Raw genomic sequence first — 26,364 nt, forward strand, 5'->3', positions numbered from 1 at the left:
TCACCTCCATGATTCTGTCCACCAAACACTCTAACTCAAGGGCCGAGCTATAATGAGTCGCATTTGTTCAGATGACAATAATGGAAACACCTGATAGATACAAGTGCCACTACATCAGAGCCCAAGGAATATGCACACCATTTACACGGATATATCTCCCACCTGTGAACACGGATCTCTTTTATCTCTGAAAATTGAAGATTTGCAGATGATACCAATGAATAATGTAGGAGACACGGCAAGTATCCATTAGTTAATGCATTCGTTAATGCAAAAATAATTACCACTAACCACAGCAAAAATGAAGCACACTGTGAACATGTAAAAAGCTAACAGTTGGGGCTATCATTTGTATTGCATTGAGTCCTATTTTGATAATAGCATGAAATTAATGGTACGACTGAAACTCTATAAAAACATCTTCGACACAAAATTGTTAAACAAGAGGAATCATGGTTTGTATTTGTTCAAAATCATACAGATGCTAACACGGAACATAGAAGAATGTAAATCCACCAATGAGCAACGACCATAAAGGATAAAAAGAAAATATTTTGGTTTATCTGTCTCCTTTTGTTACAAACGAACAACGATGAAAAGGCAAATTTTCTGGGTTTTTTTTTTCCATTACTTTTTTGTTAAAAACGACCATAAATAGAAAAAAAACAAATATTCTGGATTATTCTTTTATTGATTTTTTTTTTTTTTTTTTTTTTTTTTTTTACAAATGAACATAAACTGTAAAATTCTGGTTTATATTTTTCATTACTTTTTGTTTCAAACAAACATAAACTGATAAAAAACTAAATATTCTGGTTTATTCTTTTATTGCTTTTGTTACAAATGAACATAAATGATAAAAAAGTAAAAATTCTGGTTAATTTTTTTCATTACTCTTGTTACAAATGAACATAAACAATAAAAAATATGAACCAAAATACTCAGCTCTGATCCAACAACTGCATGGTTACAAATGTGGCACTATTTAGGAAAAAATGATTTAACATAAGTTTCTTTTAACTTTTGGTGGTTTTTAAGGTAACAGGCCATGTTTTTTGTAAGATATTTTGGGCCCCAAACTTTGGGAAAAACAGGTTTACTGCCATCTAAATGACCAGAATTACTATTTCTGTACCCTTTGAACATAATAATTTGTTGAGAAACTTTTCAAATTGGGTTTTGATCACTTGCTGAATAGGTGTATTTAAAAAAAAATCCTCCACTGTTATTGTCATTAGCAAGAATTGTACAGTAAGAACATCATGAACAAAACCGGTAATGCGATCAAGCTATCGAAGCAGGATTTACACAATTGTTTGCATTAATTATTATATTTATTTGTTTATTCTGCGGCCTAATAGGAGGATGATGACCAATCTCACAATTACATGTCATTAAAATGGGGGGTCTTATATGGGAAGCATTAGAAAAAAATAAATAAATCAATTGTAGCATTAGATATTGCTGGAAATGAATCCAAAAGTCACATTATAATGCATTTTCCAAGGATAAAAACCTTTTTGTGTTCTTCAACAAATCCTCCGATAAACACAAGAGCTGTTTTCCTGAAACTACTGGATAAATTAAGTAAATGCAAGAAAAGTAGCTTTGTATAGCAAATATAGAAAGCTGAATATTGTTCTACGTGTACTTGCACAAACGTTCCTACCTCTTTCAAGCAGCCCATGAAATTGTTGCTCACTGGAGATCCAGGCAGGTCCGCAGTGCTGGGGCTCCCACCCACATAGAAGAAATCATCCGAGCCCAGCATGGTGTAGTCTTCCTGTGTGTAACCAGTGGTGGTAAGGATTCCATCAACGGAGATAGTCACCTGTTAAGGGGTAACACATAGCCAAAGCCAAGCCATTACACTCTGGAACTCAATTTCGTGCCGAGCATAAAACACACCTCTTTCCTTGGTCTGCATTCCACATGAGCTAAGAACTTTTCTTTGGATTCCACTCTACTCAATGAACCTTATTGACAGAACCATTTGGTTCACTGAAGTAGTTGTTTTGGACCAGAAAGTGTTAATATTTTGTTAATGGAATTTTTAACCATAGGATTCACGGGACAGGTAAAGAAAATATGGCCATGGCATATTTTCTTTATCTTTGATGGGGGTAAGAGAATGGATCCTAGGTTTGGTTCTGAATCTTCAGGTTGGGGGAGGGTTAGTACAATGTTCAAACCAAGGACAAATTGATTCCACTTGTCTTAGGTTTCGGGATTCATCTGTCATTGCAGACACACATTGACAGAACACATACCTGAACGCAGACTCACAGACGTGCACATGCACGTCTTCACACATCAAAATCACAACAATCTCACACTCTCCCCTCTCTCATAGACACCCACATTTAAAGACATGCCAAACAAAGGGAGGGTTGTCACATCACATCAATGTGCAAACCAAGGTCATCAACCATTAGAAGTCAAATTAAACACACTTAATTGGACATGTTGGGGAGTAAGTGGACCAATGGTGCCAAACAAAGCAGGGGTATAGGCCACACAGGGTTCAGCTGCTCATGCACGTTCAAGACTAGGCCCATATGCAAATACATTCTCAGAAAAGCCAACACTGATCTCTGATCAAGTTTAGCTCCAGTATCACTGGTGATACATCAATTTAACTAGACCTAACCAATAATCGTAGATCAATGTGCTTTTTCCTAGAAATGCAGTGTATATAGGCCTGGCTGTGATGGTGATCAACGCTCACCAAGAGACACACACACCACTGTACCATGCTAAACATATACACACACAGGAAGGACAAAGTGAATGGGTCGGTGACAGATGGTAGGTGAGTGAATGAATTAGAGTGTTAGTGGTTATTCTGGGTGACAGAGATGAGGTTATATGAGTCTGCGAGGTGATAAGATCAATGTGGTGTGGGCATGCCATGCGCCATAGTGAGTTGAAAACAACTGTCAGAGCTCCCGCAATAAAGGCTAGGGTTGCCATTTTCTTGTTTCTCTTTTGCGGCTCAAGTGTTGAGGTCACCATCTTTAGGATTGTGGCAAGCTTCTGTCAGTTCTGGACGACAGTCCTCACAAAAAATGGGGACTTTTGTGTGAAAAAAAACAAATACAAAGTCAGTTGCCCTGAGAAAGGCAAAGTAGTCAATTACTTTACTTATTGGAAATCTGTATTAATGTGAAGAAAACAAATAAAAAAGTAAAGCTTTAGTGAAAAAAACAAAACTGGATGGGGGATTGTGGGGTAAAGAAAGAGGTTTTTGGCAGGTCAGGGGGGGAATTGAGAAGAAGCAAAGAAAGAATTGCCTGGTAATACAAACCCATCTCCTCATTTTTTGATAAGAGTGTCTAGGATGAAACTCAAAGAGAACGAATAAAAGAAGAGAGGGGGAGGGGACACACGGCAAACCCAAAAAAAAAGACAATAAGAATGATAGCTACCAGACAATGTAGTTTGTTTACCATAGCGTGTCCAATGCCTGATTGCTTTCCAGAAAAAGGGGAAGAAAGGAAATCAAAAGAATAATGAACAAAAAACGTTGTTAATAAGGATGGACAGAAAAACAAAACCCCAAAGAGATGATGAAGAATTAGGATGTTAGTACATTAGTTGGTTAGATACTTGTTAGTGATAAAATGCTGCTTTATCATGAAGTTAGTTTAATGGTTTAAAGAAAGAAAAAGAAACACTAGAGAATTGGTCAGAGATTGGAAGCTGTAATAGATTGCCATTGGGCCTTCCACGCCACATTTTCGACAACATAGCACTACGAGAAGACAACTCCTGTAAGACAAGACTTCCAGAGAAAAAAATATGTACAATGGCAACATTTCTAACAAGGATTGTAGTGGGTTCTTTTCACCTTTAGTCTAAATAATCTTGCAACAGAATGAGTTAGAAAGAGACAGATTTATTGAGTGAAAAGAGTGAAAGAAGAGGGCAGAAAAAAGCCCCTGGCCATTGGCTAGTAATTCCCACTAAATACTTTGCTATCCTTCGCGGCCATTTTTCTTCAGCTATTTACCAACCTGTAAGAGAAAATCTATCTGTCGCGGATGGTTAGAAACCTGGCACATTGTAGTAATAAAATTGTATCCTCACCTCACATGAAAAACAAGGCAGTACAGATTCTACGACCATATTTTAAATTACAACAAGCTACAAATACATATAGAAATATACAACTGCACTCATGCTGGACTAACACTCTGACTTAAGAAAAGCAGGCTGTTCATTTATGCGATCAATACTTCATTAATGGATATCTTAAAGGTAAGTACTTTGTGCTTGGCTTTAAGGTCTTTCCTACACCGGCATGACAACCTCTCCTAACAGCAAACAGGGATGAAACTGTGGCTGACAGGAGTGTTAGCAGATAGCATTAGCATAAAAAAGACACAAGAACTATAGAGTGCACAGACCACCTGGCAATTAACAGCCCACTTGTATCTTAGCTGCTCAATAAAGAAGAAAGAACTCAGACAATGAAATTAAAATGATACTAGTTCATGTCACTGTAAAGATAACCAAAAAGTAGAATGACATCTATCTCTGAACTGTATTGATGGAATGAAACCAATCAAAAACAGTTTTCAGAAACAGTTAAAAAAAAAGAAACCAAATATAACCAAAGGAAAGGCTTCTCTCCAAGCCGAGATCAGCCCATCACCTTTACCCCTCGATTACCTGTCTCAAGTTGCGTGTCACTTTGATGTCGTGCCAGGCGTTGTCATTGAATTTTCCATTGACGGGCTCCACAATGGCCTCAAAGGCCCCGGAGCCCAGATTGATGACGAGGGAAACAGCCCCATCTTTTAGCGCCAGGTTGACATAGTCGGCGGATTTCCCCGTGTGTAGGAGGAGGCCGTTCCGTTGCCATGTCTTAAAGGACAGCGTGATTTCATCGCTGCTGCTCTGAATGGGGTTCTGGGAAAGGTCGTAGCAGAAGTACTCCGATCCACGAAACGTTGCCACGTTCTCTTCTCGCGCTGGAAAAAATAAGAGACAAAAACAGCGTCATTTTGGACCTAATGAGAGACATTATTTATAACTAATCTCGATCATTGTTCAACCAACGTTTATTATTTGTGATGCACGATATTGAATTTTTGGCCGATGTGCCAATATTTTACAACTTGTTGGGCCGATAACACGATGTCGATACCGATATTTTTTTCCCTCACATCTAATTGCAGGGGCTGATCTAATTTTTGTAGTGGAATTAACATACACAACTACTGCATCTTTACTCTTTAATATGTTGGCCCGCTGGCAAACGCAGACATATGACAACGTTAAAATGATGTAACATTAGTAAATTGTAATCATTCCTCGTGCAAAATAAGAAAAATACTTCAACTTTAGCGTTAAACACTAAGTACACCCCAAACCAACTTTTTTTTCTGCTGAAAACACATGTATTTGTGTATTAAGTAGTGCTGTTGATTGATCCTCTCATTCTTCATATTTTAGTAAAAGTACTTTAATTGTGCGTATTTAGTTGTAAAATGTTCGATATACTGGTTGAACGCCGGCTATGACAAGTTAATTTTGCTGTTGGTTGAAATGGATTCTTTAGGATTCTCCTGCGTCATCACTTTCACTGTTGGCCCCACCCCTCCTATAAAAGTTGAGAGGAGGGAGGACGGTTTCCTCCAATCACATCCCCCAGTGAGCATTGATTGACGGCCTCACGAAGGCTCACTAAGCCTCACGCTGTTTTTGACTCTGTGCTTCTATAAAGAGGGTTCATCAAGCTTTTTTGTGTATTTACAGACACATAGTGTGCGTATTTCCGTCTGTCTCTGCGTGTGTGTACGTCTTATCTCTATGTGGAGAGCGGGGCCCTGAGTGGTGTCTGTAAGGCTGTGTGTGAGCTTCACGTTGTGATTGTGTGTGCCTGTGGTTGTAGAGACAAATTTCAGCTTATGTCTGTGTGTGTACAGACACCTCATCGTGTGTATTACAGTCTGCCTCTGCGCACAGGGTTGACCGGGCGATCGGAGTGGGCGTGTCTTACTGCTACAGCACTAAAGCCCATAATCAAGGCATTTTTTTGAATTTCCCTCCTAGTGGCAGGTCAGCAGAAGGCAGGGGTGTACTTTAAAACAATGATTCTCAACTGGTGGGTCGGGACCCAAAAGTGGATCGTGGACCTGTACTGAGTGGGTCACGGACCGCTGGTCAAAAATAAAGAAATACTCAATGTCGCTCATGTTGGACTTGTCTTTTATCTTGAAAGAAACTTTTCTATTGACGGGCATGCTGTGAAATGTATGTTGTGCAGGAAAATATATAGATTAATATTATATATGTGTGTTTTGTACAGCTATTTTTGAAAAACTAAACTTGGTTTGTTAAATTCTAAATTTGCGATTCAATGACCTTGGCAAAATATGGGTCTCATGTTGAGATCAGTTGAGAACCGCTGCTTTAAAACATGGAATAGTTATTTATAATTGTTTTTAAACCAAACACGTGAGACACTTGCGGCCTATGCCACTTAATAGAGTTACTACCTAACGACCTACCTACATTTGTATTTAAGGGGTAAAAATTGCCCTTTTATAAGATGCTAGCCGAGTCAACGCTTTATCGGTAAATAATACAGTAAATAATTCTACTTTGAGATTGTTACTTGCAAGGACAATAAAGACAGTGGTCAGATTGTATTCAGCATTCACGGAGGTATCTTTTAAACGTGAAACAGTAGGCCAAACAAGAGAACTGCTGAGGAGGTTATATCAAGCGAGCAGACGCAAACACAATACACAGCTCTCTATAATTACAGATATGATAACCCCATCATTCAGTTGAGATCATAAAGTTAAATCTGTGCGACGGTGGGTTTAGGTTTCGCATACAGCCTCGAGACAGGAAGACGACTTGTGATGGAACACTATTCCCCACTAATGGCACACATAAATCAAACTTCTGTCTGATTTTAAAGTTTTATATCACCCTGCCTCTGCAAATAGTCTTCCGCAGCCCCATTTTTATTATCAATGTAAAGAGTAAGGTGAGACACTAAGTATGAAAGTAGGGGTGTGGCATTGGCGAGGCTAGACTGAGTAAAGGCGCTAAATCAGAGTTAGGAAACTTGAGACAGAGAGCGACATCTTTTTTTTCAAAAATGATCAAAGTTTGAAAGCTTTTTTATTTGACCTCAGCATATTTGTGTTAAGTTCAACGAAAAAACAAATTGCTGGCAAGGTGTTTTTAGACAGAACACGTGTCACCAATGTCCTTTCCACCCAAACCAGTGAGAGACTAGGGCTGCTTGATTATAGAAAAAATAATAATCACGATTATTTTAGTCATAATTGAAATCACAATTATTCAAATGATTATTCGTCAACCAAAAAGTTATTTATTTTTTGTACAAAACTATATATTCTATAAACATTAATACAATCCTTTAAACACTAAAATATAGTATGTTCACTTTTGCACAAAACAAAACACTTCTTGCACTTGATGTGTCTTTGCTCTAGGTTTTCATCATCAAACCCAAAGTGTTCCCATAGGAGAAAATTTGACTTGCCACTTGTTTACCAAGCGTTTTTGCTGCGTTTCTCCTGCCATGTTTCAAGACCATTAGCAACAACTTTCCTCATCTTGGCCTCATGTTAGCTTTGGCTTTGAGAGGAGCGGGGCAGAGGGGAAGAGCTTGCATGTGCGTGGATTAAACAACTCAAAGTTAGTATTATTAACGTGCGCGTGCCAAGCTTTATTATTTGTAGATGTCCAAAATAGTGCATTTGTTTTATTTAGCGAATAAACATGTAAAAAAAAAACAGTAATAATAATGTAAATTTTTCTCGATTATGTTATTTTTGTAATCATTGGGTGTAATAATCAAAATCATAATCGAATTTCAATTAATTGAGCACCCCAATGAGAGACTATTTTAGATTTCTACTCTGCCGATGAATTTAACAAATTGATGATGCAAGTAGTGATGTCATAATCTAAGCAGAGAAAACTAGCAGGAAGTAGAGCCCCATTATAGCGTATTAATGATTAATCAACATTGGTTAATACATTGTGAGCAAGCTTGCTTGTACAAGTTTGGTATGAAGTAGTGCTATTATTATTATTATTATTATTATTATTATTATTATTATTATTATTATTGTTATTATTATTATTGTCCAACTCTTGACATTTTAGTCAAACTATGTCAATTTGGCATATTTTGTTGTAAAAATGAGTGACTTTCTGTATTTTAGTTGTCATTTTGTGCATTTTTTGGGGTCACTTTCTGCATTTTTGTTTTTGTTTTCTGTATTTTCACCTCATTTTGTGTGTTTTTGTAGTAATTTTGTTTGTTTAAGTGGTTGTTGTGTATGTCTTTGTTGTCATTTTGTGTCACTTTGGAATTACTTAGTGGATTTTGCTGTCGATTTGTGTGTTTTGGGAGTCATTTTGTGTGTTATATTTCATTATGCGTCATGTTCCTTCCAACTTCTTGAATTACAACTTTGGGGGATTTGCTTTTCGAGGCCACCAGTTGCCACCAGTTGCCACTGTCTGATTTAATGGCTTCTAACATCTTGAATTATTATTACTATGAAAACTTGCACCTGTGGACTGCAATCAGTGGTTGCATTTTTTTTTTTTTACATTTTTATTTTCAGCCTAGACGTCAGACAAAACCTCAGGGTTTAGTTACTCTTTAAGAGAAAACACTCAATTGGTCGTTTCCTATGATTGTCTGATCACGAGGGTTTCTGTGGTCAAGGACGTTTTCTGAGAGACCTTAAACGCACGAACGCGTGTTCACAAAATGGTAAAAATACTATTTCCTTTTGTAGTTCCAAAACCCCACATGAAAAAAAAAACAAGTGTTTTTATGTCCTTCAGTAAGGAATCAAGACCTTGACAAAGTGCGATGCAGAAGGACTAAATATTCGAGCGTGGTGATACTTGGTATGACATTATTAAATTATTAAAAAAAAACATTCAAACGTGTCACTTTATTTCTGTGGCATCGCCTGTTTTTTTCCCCCTCTGTTTCTACACATGACAAGTCATCAAAAACAATGAATAAATGAAAACACTGCAAGGGGGAGTGCATAGAAATTCGAATAGAAATGAGGACTAGAGTGAAAAGCACAGAGTCTGCCAGCTGTGAAGTATAAACTGCTTATATTAGACATAGTAGCATGTAAACATGAGGAAGCAGGATGATGGAACTGCCAGAGACGAAAGGAGTGGAAAAAAAAAGAAACCGAAGCCAACCACGAAGAAACAAATGAGGGGAGGGAGTCTGCAATCTGTTGGGGAGCAGATTCAGGTTTGTGGTAAAATCTTCCCCCTGGGCGTCGAACTCACAGAACAAAAAAACACAGGTCCTGTGCGAAGCGTCATTCATGTTCCAGAGGAATAAACACCTTTTTTTCCCCCCACCATATATTGTATACAGTGTATTTCTGCTGCTGAAGCTGCACAATATAAAAATAAATCAGATGATACACACACAGGAGTGTCAAAAACTCTCCATCTAAGATGAGTGAATTCAAAAAAACACCTTTACTACACAAGGAGGCCAAATGATTGTGTGATTCCAACATATTCCCACTGTCTTTCACATTTTCCTCAGAATAAAAGTGAAATTATAGTAGCATAATTATCAAAGGAAAGGCATTTTTTCCCTCGAAATTCCAGACATGGTTTATAAAATCAAAGCATATATTAAAGGGAGTGTCTATTGATACGGAAACGTATCAATACACAACGTACCCATAGTCCCGTACCCTGGGACGTTTTCTAGACTTTTTCTACATAAGCGTAATGTGTTTTCACCATGTCAGGGTGACCAAGTGGTCTAAGGTTCTTCCCTCCACTGCCATGGGTTCAAATAACACTTTTGTCATATACGGTATATATATATTTTTTTTCATTTTAGCATATTTAACATGGCAAATTCCACCTTTAAAAATGCATATATGAAAAAAATAAGCATTTTAGCGTATTTCCTGGATTAGGGTTAAGGTTAGGTTTAAAAATACATATACAAAAAAAAAAAAAAAATTTCCAAAAAAAAAAACAACATTTTAGGGTTTGTTCCTGGGTTACGGTTAGGGTTAAAAATACATATATGAAAAAAAGAAGAAAAAAAAAGAAAACATTTTAGGGTATTTTCTGGGTTAGGGTTAAGGATAGGGATAGGGTTAAGGCTAAAATAAAAGGGTTAGCGGAGTAGCTAAAAATAAATATGAGCTAACAGACGGAACTTTAAGTCACATGGTGCACCAATCACGTCACCTAAACTGGCCAACGAGGGACGCTGCGTATGAATAGACTCTATTGATATTTCCGTATCAATAGCTAATAATAATAATAATAATAAAAAGGATAACACACATAGCAGCTTTGACGCGTGTGGTTGGAGGATTTGACTCAACAAATGGATATTTGGCTGGTGTTTAAGGCTTTGAAAATTAAAACCTTGACAACATAAATCATTACTTTTTTTTATTGCAATTCAAAGCCTTGGGACATGCGAGTTGTAAACTGCAATCTCTCTTTAATTAAATGCAGTAGAAGTACACCACTGGACTTCTCCAGACACCTGATATTGTCTGATTTTGTCTAACTTAACATAAACGTAAAAAGGTTAGAACAATATTAACAACTGCAACATGAGACTGATTTAAAAAATCAACAAAGAGCTTAGTTATTGAAAAGAAGGGGTTTAAGCGTCATGAGTCCTACAGTATGACACTTGACGGGTAAAAATTGTACCCAATTTTTTTTTTTTTTTTTTTTTTTTACAAAATAAGTTTTTAAAAAACTTTTTTGACTTAACAGTGAATTTATGTACCGTGAGGCAGCAACACTAACCTGCTTCAATGCTGAATATTATAATATGAATATAAACAAAAATAACAAATTCATGCAATCAAGTGAAATATTACAAATAATTCATTACAATAAGTTTAATTTTCAAATAATGTCAAAATGTAAGATTTTACCCACTAATTGACATATCTGTACTTTATTGTTCCCTATGAAAAACACAAAACAAAAACAGGACTAATAGTTTTAGTTGTGTGGATTCATTGTTTTGTCTAAAAAAAAAAACGGTTTTTAACCTTTATGCCTAAAATCATTGATTGGTTTATAAAGATGAATGTACCAAAAATACTTTTAAATGTTCACAAATAATATTAACAACAAATTAAGGCATAGGAACAACTGAGCCCATATTACACCAATATCCACAGCTCATCAATTTTAGCAAACTTTGTAATTAAATAAAGTGTGAAGATTTTTTTTTTTTTTTTTTTTTTTAAGTAAAAAAGACTGAGGTCTTGTAGCATACAGTAGATCTATATTCTGCTTTAATTAAAAAATAAACATGTGCTTTCGCCGCCATTATTACTTTCCATCTAAAATGCTGATGTTTTCCATCAAATAATGCATTTTTCTGAGTAATTGCAAAGTTGCTGGGGGACTGTAAAAACATGTCACTATAACATTACCGCTATGAATAATTAAGAGAGGAAATTGATATAATGTAATATTTGTGCACTTCAGCAATATTAAACCTGCGGTAAGTGTATACGGATCCATAAAAAAAAAAGAAAAAAAAAAAAAAAAGGGAAGTGTATTGCCTGTTGAGACATGTTCTGCACAGATCTGTGGCTTTCGTATCGATCACATAGCAGGGTCATTTTTGCTTATTTTTTGCCATGGTCATCAATATTCCATTGGTGTGCTAGCCTGTCCATGCACTGGGGGCTGGGGTTTCGATTTCAAAATCCACTGGAAGCAATTAGCTCTTTCATTACCATCTCGCATTCTCTTTCCTGCCACACACACACACACACACACACACACACACACACACACACACACACACACACACACAAGCGCTGCCTGAACATTCTCTCCTGTCTGACCTTGCAGCACTTTAAGCACCACTACCTTACAGAGATACGCAGAGGGGAACGTAACAGATTACAAGTATTCATGTTTCTGTAAACTAGTACACTAGTGCTCATTTGAAGTATGTATTCATATAATGGGAGGAGCTTAAGTAGAGTTGTTAATTATGGCCAAATGAGTATGTGTTTGAAGGTTGGATGTACAAAGAGGTGTGCATACTCTGCACTCTGTAGTGTTATAAAGGGGTATATTTACACGTGCAAAGTAAAATAGCGTGTGCAGTTTCCCTGGTTTAATTTTATGGGACATGTGCGTGATAAATGTGTTTGTTGTTTTTTATACTCATTTTTATATATATTTTTAGTTTGGTGCCTTTTTCTGTAATGTATTTGTATTTGTGTATCTTTCAGTTGTCTTATTGTGCATTGTTTGTGTAATTATTGTTTTTTGTTGCCATTTTAGTGTGATTCCGGAGTCATTTTGTGTATTTTTGTATCTTTTTTAGTGTGGTTTTGTGCATTTCTGTTGTCATTTTGTGTATTTTTTGTATACATATTTATTTTTTTCTGTATTTTGAGTCATTTTCATATTTTTGTTGTTGTTTGGTGTATTTCTCTGTAATGTATGTTTTTTGGAGTCACTTTGTGTGTTTTTGGAGCTTTTCTTGTTTATTTCACTTGTCTTTGTGTGCATTTTTTGCGTAATTATCGTTTTTTGTTGCCATTGTAGTGTGATTCTGAAGTCATTTTGTGTATTTTTGTATCTTTTTTAGTGTAGTTTTGTGCATTTCTGTTGTCGTTTTGTGTACCATATAATTAGACATTTATAAGAACCAGTTGAACACCGATGTACTCAATGTAAAACACTATAATGGATGGAAAACACTTCTCCATTCATCAGAATGGCATAACCATTATAGTGCTACAGAGGTATGGCTGCACACAAACATCAAAGCATTTGCAGGCTAGTCCCACAGAGACTTTCCTGCTCGATGGAGTAAACTCAATATGTGACGACATTCCGACACTTCAAATGCATGTTCAGACTGCATTTGCAGCAAAACAAGCCTAAAGTTCAGGACGTAAACATAAAACGCTTAATTCTACTTTCAGCTTTTTGATGTTTTTGAGGCACACCCTCGGGAAAAGTTGTTTAAGGTTAAAACGTAGCGGTCTACGATGCATTTGATTTGGAAAAAAAAAGGTGGGGGAAAAAAACATCTGTTTAAGTCTTATTAAATCTCTCTGAAGTATACGTACTGTATATCCCAATTAAGGAAAAAAAAAGATAAAACAGTTAAACTAAAACTGATTTGGCTACTTCTCTTGCTAAGGTAGTTGATTATAATATTTTAAAGCAAATATTCCCATCTCTCTTATCTCTCTTACACTCACTTAATGCCAAACGTATTTTAAATGCCATTTTTTTTTTTTTGAATAACAGCCTTTAATATTTAACTACACCCTCAGACTCTGTGGTTAAACTGGTGCAGTTGGCCCTACGTAGCCCAAAATGGACGAAATCCTTTGATGCCTCACACCACCAAAGCTAATGCTTACTATGCAACTGTGTAGCTTCATCTTTAGCGGTGAGCCATCAAATGTCAAATGAATTTGGAGCATCACAGTGATGCTTTAGAGGCAAAGCACCACCACCACTGTCAGAAAGGCTTCTGTCAGAAGTAAAATGGGTAGAAAATAGTAGCAAAGTGATATTTTACAGACGTGGGCAACTGGCAACCCAGGGGCCATATGTGGCCCTCAGTCAAACCTAAAAAAGAAAATCCTGAAAAAATTGTAACTCAGGAAGTTGGAAGGAATATGAAGTCTAAGATTTTTTCCAGTTTTTTCCAGTACACAAATACACAAAAATAACTCAAAAAATACACAAAATGACAACAAAGAGACAAAACAACCACTTAAACAAACAAAAAGACTACGAAAACACACAAAACCACAACGCATTAAAGAATATTTCCAAAGACACACAAAATGACAGGAAAATACAGGAAAAAATTCAGAACGTGAGCCCAAAAGTACACAAATCAACAGTAAAAATGCATAAAAAGACAGAAACAAAATGTTACTTGGAATGATATATATATATTTATAGATTTATAGTTAAACAATGGATAAATATTTTATTTACTACATCAATAATGCATGTGTTCTCACTCCATGAGCTCAACCGTAAAACCTTTCTCTGCTTTTCAGTTTAAAATTTTCTGCCCTCCATCAGATCCAGACAGGAAAATACAGGAGAAAATTCAGAAAGTGAGCCCAAAAATACACAAATCAACAGCAAACATGCAAAAAAGGACAGAAAAGTACACAAAATTGCAAAAAGAACACAATAAATAACAAAAACACATAAAAAACACACATAGAGACTAGCACAGACAACAGCAACTGTTTTTTTTCATGCGTTAATGCTCTAATTAGCCATTTTCATAATCTATTCTCACATGAAAGTTGATCACGTGGCCCTTGGATAAGATACAATCACATGTTTTGTGGCCCCCGCTGTGATAGAGTTGCCCATCCCTGTCAACGAACAGGATACAGAATGACAGATAGCATAACTCTCACTTAGACATGGCTTTTCTCACCTTTGTTCATATACTGTATGTAACCCTACAAGGTTTTTCTCGACGACCTGTCTGAGATTTAAAGAATTTTAAGCCAAACAAAAAAAAAAAAAAGCGAAATAAAGTGAAGTGAGAATGACAAACGTGAACAGATGTGACACAGAGAAAGAAGTGTGGTGGAATAGAGCGAATAGAGTTGTAGAAAGCTGGTGGAGGAGAGTAAGTGGCAGATGGAGGGAAAGGAGAAATGAAGCACTTTCAATGGCTCTCTGGAGAAACAAAGTGACACGGTGCGTTCGGTCAAGTGGTGAAGAGCTGTCCCTCTGGCTTACGATTCGCTTTGACTGTACATGATATCTCTCCACCAATTCCTCATTTATTTTCCTGCCTGTTCTCTTCTTTCACAAACACAAAATGACTTGTTTTCTATCCGTCACGATTCCTGCAAACTTTTAGGAACTCACGAAATGACAAAATGTTACTTGGAATTATATATATTTTTTAATAGTTAAACAATGGATAAATGTTTTATTTACTACATCAATAATGCATGTGTTCTCACTCCATGAGCTCAACCGTAAAACCTTTCTCTGCTTTTCACCTTAAAATTCTCTGCCCTCCATCGGACCCAGAGAGAGTCAACATTGAATACACTTTATCCCCCACCTCCTAAAAACCTTTGGCCATCGTTAGTGCACAGCTTCACAAGTGTTGTGGGGGTCCAGGTGCATCCCCCCCAGAAAATTATGAAATATAAAACCCTCTGATAGACAAATCTTGTGATAAAGATAGAGTTTATTTATTTATTTATTTATTTATTTATTTATTTATTTATTTATTTTTCAATCTTTGTTGCTGCATTACTTTAAAGCCAAATGTAATTTGTTAAAGAGGACAAATCATGCTAAATCTACTTTTTTAGCCCTTAAATGCATTTTGTTGTATATTTAGAGTGTTCAGAAGTACAGAAAAGTTCAAATTAATCTCTTCAGGTGCTCCGTTGATGTCTTTATATTCTGTTTTAGTCATATTTTTCAATCTGTTTTGATTTTTCTATTCTCCATTACGTATTTTGAACAATAACGTCACAGTATTTGCAGTGGAACTGCCAAATTAGGACATCGACTCCAGGCCCAACACTTCGAGCAATCCGCCATTTTTATTTCTCGCTTTTATTTTGTAGTCCAAGCTCAAGGATGCCGAAGTTACGAGAGGATAAGTCAAAATGTTCGGTTGTTGGATGTAGTAACCCACACGCTTCATTACAGCGTCTCCCAGCATCAGAACCTTTTCGAAGTGCCTGGTTGAGTTTTATTTTTCACGGAAATGTACCCACATCTGTGGGTAAGGTCATTTTTGTGTGCGTGAAGCACTTCAAGGATGACTGCTTCTGCAACCTCCACCAGTATAAAGAAGTATTTGCCGAAAGACTTTGTCTGATTGAGGGTTCAATTCCTTCTATCTTTGGAGACGACGAACAGAGCACTTCGGTAAGCTGTAAATAACGCTAAAAAGTGTGATGATAAGACGTCCCTGTCATTGTTTTGTTAGCATTAGCAGTTGCACCGTCTTCATATGTTAGCGCTGTGTCCTCGTTTTAGATCCTTGATGATATGGCCTACGTGGTTTAATTTAAGTCTAAAGTTTTCATTAGTCATTTCATTTTGCCGTTTTTGTCTCAGAAAAGACTGTATTAAAATGCATTTTGTGAAGTTAGCTCGGCGCTAGCGTTTGCTCAGCGCTTGTGTTTGCTCACTTGTTAACAAACTACAAAAATGGCCGAACAGGGTGGAGTTGAACCGAGTGTCACCTGAAGAGGGGGCGGGGTATGAAGTGTCTCATTTGCATTTAAAAAGTCGAAGACGCGCTTTTCAATTATAGATTAGGTACTATTATTATGTGGGACCCGCAGTAATATTGCAACTGTTATGGACACGCCCCGCCTCATACATTTTTTAGATTATGAAGCACGCTGTTTATATCGGATGGTGATTATGGGTTACAAAGCAGAGGATGCACAAAGTAAAACTTTAATCAGGCCTAAAAAGAAGACCTGACGTGGCCCAAGCCCGACAGAACGCGACCCGTTTCAACTCGTTTCCACCCAACCGTATTCACATCCGTGCGTGTGCATGTAGAATGATCCGTTGCGAGTTATAAACACATTATGGGGTGGATTCACTGAAATAAAGGGTGGTAAACCAGGTGCGTGGCTAAGTCCTTTGGTGGCAAGGAATTCACTAACATTGCAATGCAAATAGGTCCGAGTATAGACGTGGTTGAGAGCGCCCTATTTAAATGAGCATTTTGCTTGTTCAACGTGGAGAGGTGAGTGCACAGAGCACAAAATGACATTTGAAGAAGTTAAATTTGAGGCAGATGGACTTTGGACTCTGTTGCACAAATATTTAATAATGTAGAAAACAAAATAAAGTAATAAAAATGTTGTTTAATAAACTTTAAAACCTAATGATATTTTACCCTAATTTAACGTGGGTGTTCTTATCAGTTACTGGAAAACAGGAGCAGCTTTGAACAGAAACTGTCATATTGATCTGTTGATGTCGTTGATCTGAGTTATTGTAACAACAGATAAATCCATCAGCACCATTTGAAGATAATCTACTAACCCTAGCTCCACGCAACGCATCCTCTGCACCGTTTCTCTCCCTTACACACACTTTACTCTGCATTTTCTTTCAGCGGCTGTTTATATTCACTATTGTTTGATTGAAATTATTTTCTTATACTAGAAACAGTTCCAGATTTGATTAATTCCATCGCGTCCACTGCATTACGTTATTTGCATTTCCTCCTCCCATTTTTTTGCACCTCTTATGAGATCCACCTACTTTACATATTCATCAGAGGGAAACGCGCTAAATGGATTGTGGGTGCATTGTGACGCGCTTAACACACGCAGTCTTGATTCCCTGGGATTTGTACCCCTTATTAGCGCGTAGCAGACCTTTTAATACCCCTAAACTTTTAATGAATCCGCCCCTATGTCTGTTTGAAACTTAGCACATTGTTTATAGACAGTGATTATGGTTAAGCGGAGGGTGCACACAGGCAACATCAGAGGCAGCTAAGTGGCTACAGGAGTCCTCGGGGTCCTTAAGCATCTGAGCAAAATTGCCTGTATTAAATAGATGGTGTGGCTGATGTATGCGTTTCTCGGTTATGCAGATTAAAAAAAGAATTTAAACAACACAGGCACGCCAAAGTCCAAATGTACAACAATTATTACATCAGTACTGATTAAAAATGGAAAAAACAACAGAACCACCCCCCCACACTGGTCAAAACACAGCGTCGGGTCGACATTACTCCATAGGGGGGCAAAATTACACCGTAGGGGGCCCCTGCGCTCAACAGTGCTGGCGAGAACACTGAGTCCACAAATTGCTAATGACTTCAATTGTTTTAAAAAGTCTTTTTTTCTGTTCTCTTACAAGAAGCTTGTTTGTTTTCACAAAGGAAGCTCCACCCTAATGTAATGGCTCCAGTACCAGAGGGATAAATAAGTCAGTCAGAGATTGCGACAAAATCCCTGATATCTAGTTCTAGTAGATTGTGTGTATTTTAGTTGGTCAGCACATTTAAATTAGCTTTAATCTTCATGTCAGCAAAGTGCTAAAAACCTGTTTCATGGTCACTGAGTATTGTGTGGACTTAACAATCTCTTCTGTAGCAAAACATTTATGGACACCTTGGCACCAGCAGGAGCTGAAATTGGATGAAAATGGAGTATACCAAGGTTGCAAGGTCAACAGAGAAACAGTAAACAAGGTTTTTTTTTTTGTTTTTTGTGGTGACTGCTCAACATGATTGACTTTAGTCTAGAGCGTTGTGAACACAGGCTGTGAACACATTCAACCTGGTTTATGTCCTTTCCCGATTTGCCACCATTACAATTAGCCATCACCTTAACAATGTCCCACCGCTGGAGTTGGTAAATAACGTGTGGCGTGGTGGTGAGTAACCAGCCCACTGACAAAGTCAATTACAAGCTCATAAAATTAACAGTCCTTCTGCGAGTATGTCCTTATTTCGCTGTTCCAATAGTTACAAAGAGCATTGATGAAGGAAGATGATTGACACAAACATTTTGACTGTGTTATTGTTACTGATGACTGTAGAAGGTGTTACAACAGTGTTATAGTGCAAGAAAAACATAGCAGTCAATTTAAACAGCCGTAACAACACTGATTACACCTATAGGCTAGTACTTTATTATAAGAGTTGCACAGAAAACAGCTCAGCCTTAGGGTTTTGGTTTGTTTATGTTGGTAAATGGCCAAAACTAAAGCATTTGAAACGAATGTAGGGGATACATTAAAGTACAGGGACCAGGACCTAAAGTCGAGCCATTATTTCAAATATTTCCATTCACTTTTAATGGGTGACTTCTATTCTTTAACATTCGTCTCACATAAACATAGATCAAATTGGTATGGATATGAGTGAACTTTATGTAAACCAGACTAACTATGAACCAAATTGGGCATAATGTGAATAGTTGACATTGGTAAACGCTGTGAAACATTTACATGTGTTTTAGAGGAATAGAATATGCTAAAATAAATCTAAAAATAATATCAATTGTATACAACAGTGTTTCTCAAATGGGAGCACGTGTACCCTTAGGGGTACGCGATGGCATTAAGAAAGAGAGCGAGAGGGGGGTGAAAATGAACAAATAAAGAGTCAGTCTTGACCGGAAATGATTAAAAAAAAAAAAAACTATAGAAATCAATCTATTCAGGAGCCACAAAATCAATGCTTTTCAACTTTGGGGTCGGGTCCCCATGTGGGGTCGCCTGAAATTTCTGAAAATTTTTAAATAGACTTTAAAAAATTTTAAATTATTATTCTTCTCTTTTGACCAACACGCAATCTTAAACAACTGTGTTTTTATACTTTGAAATATGAAATATATCTGAGCTCAAACATGATCAAAAACAAATTCTAGAGAAAAACATTTTTTTGTAGTTGCCAGAATATCTTGATATCAAAATGGGGTCACATCCACAAAAAAAAAAGGTTGGGAACCACTGCACCAAATACTGTTTATTTCCACCTATTTACACAATGAGATTCTTTAAAATGTGTGTTCATTCCATCATTATGCCCTATAGTTGTTTTTAAATAGTTTTCGAAGCAAAATGTTGTCGTCGGACAAAGGGGGTTCTTGGATTCAGAAATAAGAAAAAGGGGGGTACTTGAGACAAAAAGGCTTGAGAACCACTGGTATACAGTATGTAATTAAACCATAACATCATACTGCACTTACATAAAAGTAATGATAAATCCTGTGAACCAATTTTAACATGCAGTTATTAAATACGTGAAGTATAGTTGTAATTAGTCACTAATGCAGTTTCACATGAATTGCTCACCATCTCCTCTGAATCAGCCATCCATTCATTGCCTGTTGTTATGGCTTAACTGGTTTTCTTTTGGAGCGATGATCAACTGTTAGCCAACCAAATAAAAATGCTTTGCTGTGCTGTTGTATCCAGTCACAAAATTGATGACTGTTTCCAATGAAACACCTCATATTTCAAAGATTTGCGACGAGCCCCACAGTGGAGAGATGACTATAAAACATAACTGGCTAATAGACTTACGATTCCATTCCCAGTATGATAAGAAGCTGGAATCAATTCATCACCACCCATGATTGAATAAATGATGCAACCATTGCACAATCAAATCCTCGTTTGCATTTATGTACATTTCCTCTGTAAAAAATATGGCTTCAAAGCAAGAAAAAGATGTGAAATAATTATGTCATTTACAGAGAATTCCTGCCTTGAAAGTGACATTTTGGTGTGTTTTTCTAACAGCAATCAATTTATTAATATCAAGCAGAAAATGTCTCTCCAACTGCTGCTTCGAGTGACATCCAGCAAAAAGGGTGAAGCCATTGAGCGTGAAATACGCCGCCCAAGAAACGTTTCATAGATAAGTCGAAAAACTTTGAGTCAGTAAATGTCACTTTGTCATTTGTTTACATGGGTATTGACAATGCTGAAGGCTTGCTGCTGGGTTCAGGCTATAATGAGTTACTCACTGTCACTCCCAGTGGGTTTTTAGCACGCATGTGCGTTGTGCGACTTGGGATTTTATTGCTTTTTGTTGGCAATAGCCCTGCTTAAATCATGTAGTGTATTATCAGGCAGGGGTGGCAGTGAGTGGAGGCAGACATGGCAACAAGTAGGCAAAAATGGTCCAAAAGTGGCAAAAACGTGGCAGATAAAGAGTGTAAAGTCACTAAAATGGACTAAAAACCATCAAAAAGGAGGAGCCAGGTGGTATGTAATGTCAAAAGGTGGCTTAAATGGTCAAAATGTGGCAAACAATAGTGAAAAAGGGCAAAAATGTGCAACAAAAGGAGGCAAAATGTAGAGGAAAAAAGAAACAAGTGCGATTTTTTGGGCAAAGGTTAGCTTATTTGGATGAAAAGTGGCCAAACAATTAAAGAAAGGACAAAAATTGGATACAAGTGTGAAAAAGAACTTGCGAAAATGGACAAAAATATGAAAAAAAATTATATTTATTGGCAAAAGGTAGCTAAAGTCTGAAAAAAGGGGCAAAAGGGGCAAAACTGGGACAAAGGAAAAAGGTAAAAATGGGTTAAAATGTTTCTTTTTTTAAAGTTTTATTAGGATTATGATTTAAATTAAGACATAAAGAGCCACATGTTTAGCATCGATGATTTACGGCTTACATGGCGTCGCTGATAATCTAGTGGACTGTCCCAGTCCACCCCTGCTATCAGGTATGTGTGTGTTTCCTGTTTGGCTAAACAACAATATGAGCAAGTGGTAAAAAAACTGTATTTATGGTGGTGGTTTAGGGTCAGTCAAGAAATGCATGCAGGCCAATGTAATGCACCATAAAGTGATGAATACAAAACATGTTTGTGTGTGTGTGTGTGTGTGTGTGTAAAGCTCCCATTGTTTTCTGATGGTGGTGGAATCTCCATGGAGTGAGCGATAAGGTTAGGAGTGACAGCTCGGGGGGGGGGGTCTAGGATGGGGGAGGTGTAGTGTGATGGGTGAGAGTGAAGGATGGAGGGATGGAGGGTGTCTGCAGAATGGGGGTATAGGAGCCTGAGGTCCAATCCCATCAACTGAGGAAATTGTGCGGAGAGAACGCTGAAGCGTGGAAGGTTGGGATGTAAGGATGAGTTTGCGAAAGGAGAAGAAGAGAGGAGGAGGTGTGATGGCTGCATTCCTACTGCGAGTAGGGATGTCCCGATACAACGTCTTCATTTCCGATATGATTCCGATGTTGCAGCCATTGCGTATCGGCCGATACCGATATTGATCAGCATGAATCATACATACTTTTATTCCTTTTTTTTTTTTTTTTTTTTTTTTTATTAATAATAGTCAGCAACAGTAGGTATGAGGAAAAACTGACCAATTTATTTTTAACCAATTGGTTATGTACATTTTACCCTTCAACATAATATCTACAGTGTTCTACAATAAAATTAAAAAAAATTAATTGCAAAAAAAAAAAAAAAAAAAAAAAAAAACAGAATTGGAAATATTTTTTTATTTATTTTAAATCGGAAATTTGAATTCAATATCCGATATCGATATCGGATCAGGACACCCTAGTTGCTAGAGCTGTAGCGTAAAGAAGAGAAGTGAAGCTAGGAGAGAACTATTCTGTGCTGGCGTCATGGGGCAAAAATATAAATAAAATTACTGGCTTATTAATGGCTTTTTTAATTAATTGTTAGAAGTAAAGGTTATACAGCAGTAGAGCACTTGAAAAAGCACAAATGGACTGATTGAATTAGCTCAATGGATGATCCTGTTGATAACAAAACCAAGAAAGAAGAGAACTGACCCTTGAATAATTAACCTGAATAAATAATAGTATTTACGTAAAATAAGTGTCAAACTCATGGCCCGAGGGCCAAATCCGGCCCTTTGGAGCATCCAATTTGGCCCTCAGGAGAAAGTAAAAATTTTTTTTCATGTTAAACTGTTGAAAAAACTCATAATTCTTACATAATCTTTCAATTTTCCCTCAAATTATTACACAATATTTCCCATAGTTAAATAAAAATTGGTTACAAAATATAAAAAATTTAAAGTGAAGACAATGTGATATCTGTCACTTATTCCTTGGATATGGTCGCTGTTTTACATATTTTTAATTTACAAATTATGGCACAATAATATTGAAATTACTCACTTTCTCGTAACAAATTTGTGACCCACTTGAGATCAAACTGCTCCGTATTTGGCCCCTGAACTAAAAGGAGTTTGACGCCCCTGTTCTAGATAAATATTACAGGAAATTTGCTAAGGAACCCTTTTCCGTGATGTTGGAAATCGCACAAATAATTTAGCGAATATATCCTTATCCTACATTTTTTGGGATACAATTCTAAATTGGTGCTCAAATAAGTCAAGTGTTTGGAAGAAATAAAAATCTGAAAAAGTGCACAAGATATTGTGAGATTTGTAGAGATTTAATCTTACAGTTCTATCCTGCCCTTCAGAAGCATAGAACATTTTAATTATTTACAATAATTAACAGAAGTTACAAAAACTTATAATGGAAAATCCAATGGTAAAAAACAGCACTGATTCAGAATCAAAATAACCCTTAAATGATGTCCCTGTAACTTCTAAGTATCATTGTGACCGAGATAGAAAGCACTTTAAACATTTTGACTGCTTCCTTTCCCAATTCTTTTGATGTTCTCCTTCTCATTCCCATTAGACTTCATACAGAGAACTTTTGCCTTGAAACTTTCTGAATCCTCCACTAGTCTGCTTAAACTGGCCTTTAGAAATGATAAGAACATAAGGAAAACCATCAGACCACTAAGTCCACTTCATTTATCACGTCAACTCCATCAACTTTAAATGGAACAGAAGAATCAGTCCACACTCTTGAGTGGAGAAATGGAGAATAAAGCTGCAGTACGTGTTTGAAGGAGCGTCGGCTTTTCATCTTTAAATTACATGACAAAGCTGCAAATCATTTAGTGCCCTCACACACACATACATACACACACACACCGATTGCATTCTATTTCACTGCAAGCAAAGGATTTATAAATCTTTAAGAGTGCCCCTATTTTTTTTTTTTTTTTTATCTTTAATGGCTTCAACTGCCGGTTACAATATTGTGGAGTCATCCGCAGTCTGTGTTATTTCCTTCAACAATCAAACCATCTTTGACAGCGTGTCTCCTGAATAGCGAGCGTTGCATCAGCCTGACAGCTGCCATCCGGAGCCAAAATGCACAATGACGGCGGCGAGCCACGCACTGGATTCACATTCTCCATTGTTCCGCAGGAGTAGCGTCGTGATGAACTTGAATTACTCGGTGATGGATTGTGATTTCTTTTTGCTTTATCTGCGTAGTGCATGTTTTTTATCTGATTTAATCATCAAAAAATAAAAAAAAATGGTACTCAACGAACTGGTGGATTCATATTTTACATTAAACATCTGTTACATGCTCCAAGCCTTTAAAAAAAAATGCTGATAATTAATATAAAATAATGCACATGTTGTGTTCACCAGTGTTTGGAATAATGGCGTTTAAAATAACGGCGTAACGTTTTTTTTTTTAGTAATGTGGTAATCTAACTAATTACTTTTTACGCCGTTAACGTTACTGAACGTTAAATACGGTGCGTTACATGCATTGATTGAATAAACAGTGATCCGAAAACATCCCAGGCTTCATACGCAGCTGTAGTGAGGAGGTGGGTTAAAAACGAGGTAAGGGATTATAATTGGCTAAGGCGGCTTCATGTTTCATGGTAGCCAATCAGAGCCAGTGTTTTTACACATGTGCCAGCACACGCGCCACACTCACACAACCACTACAGATTGGATGAAGCAGCAGAGATGGTGAGCGCGGAGCAGTCCGATGAAAAGTTGGCATTTTTAAGGTGGCGATGCAAACACGACTTTAAATTAATTGTGGTCAAAGGCAAGAACGTGCATGTGAAGTGTTCATTATATCCAGGAACGAAGACTTTGTCCACATCCGTTGTAAGCAACTCAAATTTAATGAAGCACCTCACAACGACACACGCATCTAAAAAATATGAATCATTTGACATATAGCAAGTTTTTTTTTTAACAGTAACGCAAATAGTTACTTTCCTTGGTAATGAGTTACTTTTATTATAGAGTAAATCAGTTACTAACTCAGTTACTATTTGGATCAAGTAGTGAGTAACTATAGCTAATGACTTTTTTAAAGCAACGTTCCCAACACTGGTGTTCAGACATGAGCTTTGGAGCAGGCGGGATCTTCCCTCCAGCATGTCAATCAACCAGAGTGGCATTGCCTTATTGGCTATTATCTCTGCTGTCAGAAACCTAGCCATGCCTCCACTTCACTACATCAGTCTCTGTCAGCGCGCACGCACACACACACGCACATGCACACGCACACGCACACGCACACACACACACACACACACACACACACACACACACACACACACACACACACACACACACACTGGCAGTGGATAGAGCTGTGAAGCGTGACGCCTCATGCTACTGTTGTCATTAATTTTAGTGACTCATGCTGTTTCAGCCAAACAAACAACACCTCTTAGCTCAAGTCGAGCCAGCTTGATAATAATGAAGTTTTTATTTTTTATTTTTTTATATTCAGTAGAAAGACCAATTATTTTCAGGCATTATACGCAATCTCTATCTTTATATATATATATATATATATATATATATATGTATATATATATATATATATATATATATATATATATATATATATATATATATATATATATGATACATTAAAGTCAAATTAAAAGTCAAGGTAAAATATTGATGCTTTCATTGCAAAAAAATCTGAGATTTGATTGCTTTTGCCAGGACCGGACGGGACGTGCTTTCCATGTAATTAGTATTGCAGTAAAAATGTATTTTCTTTCTAAAATACACAATGCTTAATTTGAACTTTGTAAACTGTAAGAGTGGCTGCACTTTATGGATTGAAACATGGCTATCAAAATATAATTTTGCTATTGGCTGAGAATGGTGATGTGTGATGTTTTGTGGCTTCTGACATCACTAACCACCACTGTTAGCCCCGCCCCTTCCATAAAAAAAAATACCTGTGGATTATGCCATCTGTGGTGAGTAGGCTGGATTGAGATAATTGTCATTATAGTGGTAATGTGATACTTATTAGCTACTTAACATAGCATAGATAGTATTTTTGGATATTTTATAGTATAAACTGGGCGTGTCTTAACTGCTCCAGGAGCCCCGCCCATAATCAAGGCATTTTTTGTTTTGTTTTCATTTCCAGCCTAGATGCACATCAGCCAGTACATACAGTGTCTGGGTTTTGTTACACTTTTTAAGCAAGATATTGATTCAGAATGGTATATACTGTTATTAATGATAATGTAATGTCAATAAACATGCTTCTCATAATGACAAGCCATGCAATGGAATTCTACATACACATACAGTATTTGCTTTTACATTTTACACATTTAAATCTGCATGTTTTTCTCTACGTTCTTGTTTCCTCTTTTTAATTTGGGAGTTGGAATTCATCCATTTTTAATGATGTATTATATGCTCCTAATCCAATGACTTCCTCAGAGCAAAGACACAGTTTCTAAATTTCGAACACCGTGCAGTAAACGGGAGAAGCAGTTTCACATTTACAATTTTGTAATGCTCATGTGAGACTGTTTTAAAGTGTTTTCAGCAGTTAAGCTTTTTTAATGTCATCCATGTGCAGCTGGAGTAATTCTACACTGATCAGTTAAAACATAGAGGATACCACCAGCATAAATAAATACAAATATCAAGGATGTAGAAGTGAGTGGATCTTGTTAGTGTGTGAAA

At 36.8% G+C, this 26,364-nt stretch overlaps 1 protein-coding gene across 16 annotated transcripts in view; it reads right to left on the reverse strand.

The window, feature by feature from the left end:
- Positions 1–26,364, reverse strand: part of nrxn3b (neurexin 3b) — a 383,656-nt gene that overhangs the window by 280,160 nt on the left and 77,132 nt on the right. For 9 of the 16 annotated variants that reach the window (XR_003672980.1, XM_028440201.1, XM_028440202.1 and 6 more), the window contains 3 exons: positions 4,675–4,976; positions 3,429–3,473; positions 1,670–1,831 (listed from right to left, as the gene is read on the reverse strand). Coding sequence is in view for 15 of the 16 variants with exons in the window: in XM_028440201.1 (XP_028296002.1) it covers positions 1,670–1,831; positions 3,429–3,473; positions 4,675–4,976 (509 nt within the window). In the remaining variant the exon portion in view is untranslated. The remainder of the gene's footprint in view (positions 1–1,669; positions 1,832–3,428; positions 3,474–4,674; positions 4,977–26,364) is intronic. The other 7 variants (XM_028440215.1, XM_028440211.1, XM_028440213.1 and 4 more) reach the window with 2 other exon arrangements.

Source organism: Gouania willdenowi, chromosome 24 (genome assembly GCF_900634775.1).
Source record: "Gouania willdenowi chromosome 24, fGouWil2.1, whole genome shotgun sequence".
Taxonomy (NCBI): Eukaryota; Metazoa; Chordata; class Actinopteri; order Blenniiformes; family Gobiesocidae; genus Gouania; species Gouania willdenowi.